The 1,459-nt window shown below is 67.4% G+C and overlaps 1 protein-coding gene across 1 annotated transcript; it reads right to left on the bottom strand.

Moving 5' to 3' along the window:
* Positions 1–1,122, bottom strand: SP6 (Sp6 transcription factor; the record flags this gene model as incomplete). The annotated part of the gene is made up of 1 exon (XM_080712220.1): positions 1–1,122. The coding sequence occupies one exon, from the start codon at positions 1,120–1,122 to the stop codon at positions 1–3; it is 1,122 nt and encodes a 373-aa protein (XP_080568346.1).
* Between the last annotated feature and the right edge of the window lie 337 nt (positions 1,123–1,459).

Here is a 1,459-nt window from a genome sequence, read left to right as displayed (position 1 = left end):
TCAGTTGGACGGCGCCGCGCCGCCCTCCGCCTCGCGCTTGCCCTTGGCCCCCGGGGGCTCCGCGGCGCCCGCCGCCTTGGCCTCGCCGGGCGCCGCCTCCTCCTTGGCGCCCTCGTGGGTCTTCATGTGCTTGGCCAGGTGGTCGCTGCGCATGAAGACGCGGCTGCAGACGGCGCAGGGGAACTTCTTGGTGCCCGTGTGGGTCTGGAGGTGGCGCTGCAGCTCGTCGGAGCGCGTGAAGCGCTTGCCGCAGAACAGCCAGTTGCACACGAAGGGGCGGTCGCCGCTGTGCCAGCGCAGGTGCGCCTTCAGGTGCGACGTCTTGGCGTAGGCCTTCCCGCAGCCCGGGATGTGGCAATTGTGCAGGTGCTTCTTCTTGCTGCCGTCGGGCCCGCACGGAGCCCCCAGCCGCTCCGCCTCCAGGCAGTTGGGGCAGCGGCACACGGTCTGGCCCGAGCTGCGGGGCACCGACCGCCGGGAGCCCTTGGGTCGGGCCGCCGCGTCCAGACTGGAGTCCATCCCTTGGGACTCCGGCGCGGCCGCTTCCAAGGCCTTAGCCCCATCGGGCAGCCCCAGGAGGTGCTGCCCTCCGGCCGCTGGGAGGAGGTGGTGCGGGTGCGGGTGCGGCGGTGGGGCGCAAAGCTGGTGGTCTCCGACGTAGCCCCCCAAGCCGGCCTGAAGCGCCCCCGGGTGGCCAGGTGAGGTCAGCGCGCCCTGAGTGTGGGGGAGGTCCATCCAGCTGGTGCCGGGATGAAGGTCCCACCACGAGCCATCCTCGGTGCCGGGATGTGTCGGCCGGAACCAAGATTCGTAATGGTGGGACATGTCCGGCTGCAGGAGCTTGGAAAAGGGTCCCGGGGCCAAGGGACTGTCGCTTTCCAGGTCCTCGCAGGTTACCCGCGAGGAGGCCCCCGGCAGCTCATAGCCCTGTGAGAAGTCCGCCTCCGGGCCGAGCGGGAGGCTCTGCAGCTCTCCAGGCTGCAGCGGGGAGGGGTAGTCCCCGGCCTCCGGGCTCGTGTGGCCCTGGTATGTTTGGAGAGGCTGCAGGTCCAGGCGCGGCGGGGAGGCGTGAGGCGCGTCAGTGTGCTGGCTGCCCAGAGAGCCGCAGACAGCGGTTAGCATTGCCGGGATCCGGGGTGGGGTGGGGCAGGGACGGTCAGGGGCACCTCAGATGGGACCTGCAGGCGGCAAAGAAGAGAGGTGGGGAAAGGGAAGCGACCGCGCACTTTCTGTTCTAACCCAGATCCCCTCCCAGAAAAGTGCTCCAATCTGGCTCCCAAGTTAAAAAAAAAAAAAATAGGTGTGTGTGTGTGGGGGGGTGATCTGGGGTGGGACTACGGATCAGTTAGGGTGTGGGAGTGCAGGAAGAGTTCAGAATGGGAGTCTCCGTGTGGTCTGCTTGTAATCCCAATATTTGGGAGAGTGAGACTGGAGGATGGCAGATTAGAGAACAGTCTCC

The sequence above is a fragment of the Muscardinus avellanarius genome (genome assembly GCF_963383645.1).
Source record: "Muscardinus avellanarius genome assembly, chromosome: 16".
Classification (NCBI taxonomy): Eukaryota; Metazoa; Chordata; class Mammalia; order Rodentia; family Gliridae; genus Muscardinus; species Muscardinus avellanarius.
Note: the sequence above shows the minus strand (reverse complement) of the source record. Positions and strands in the feature narration are given on the sequence as shown.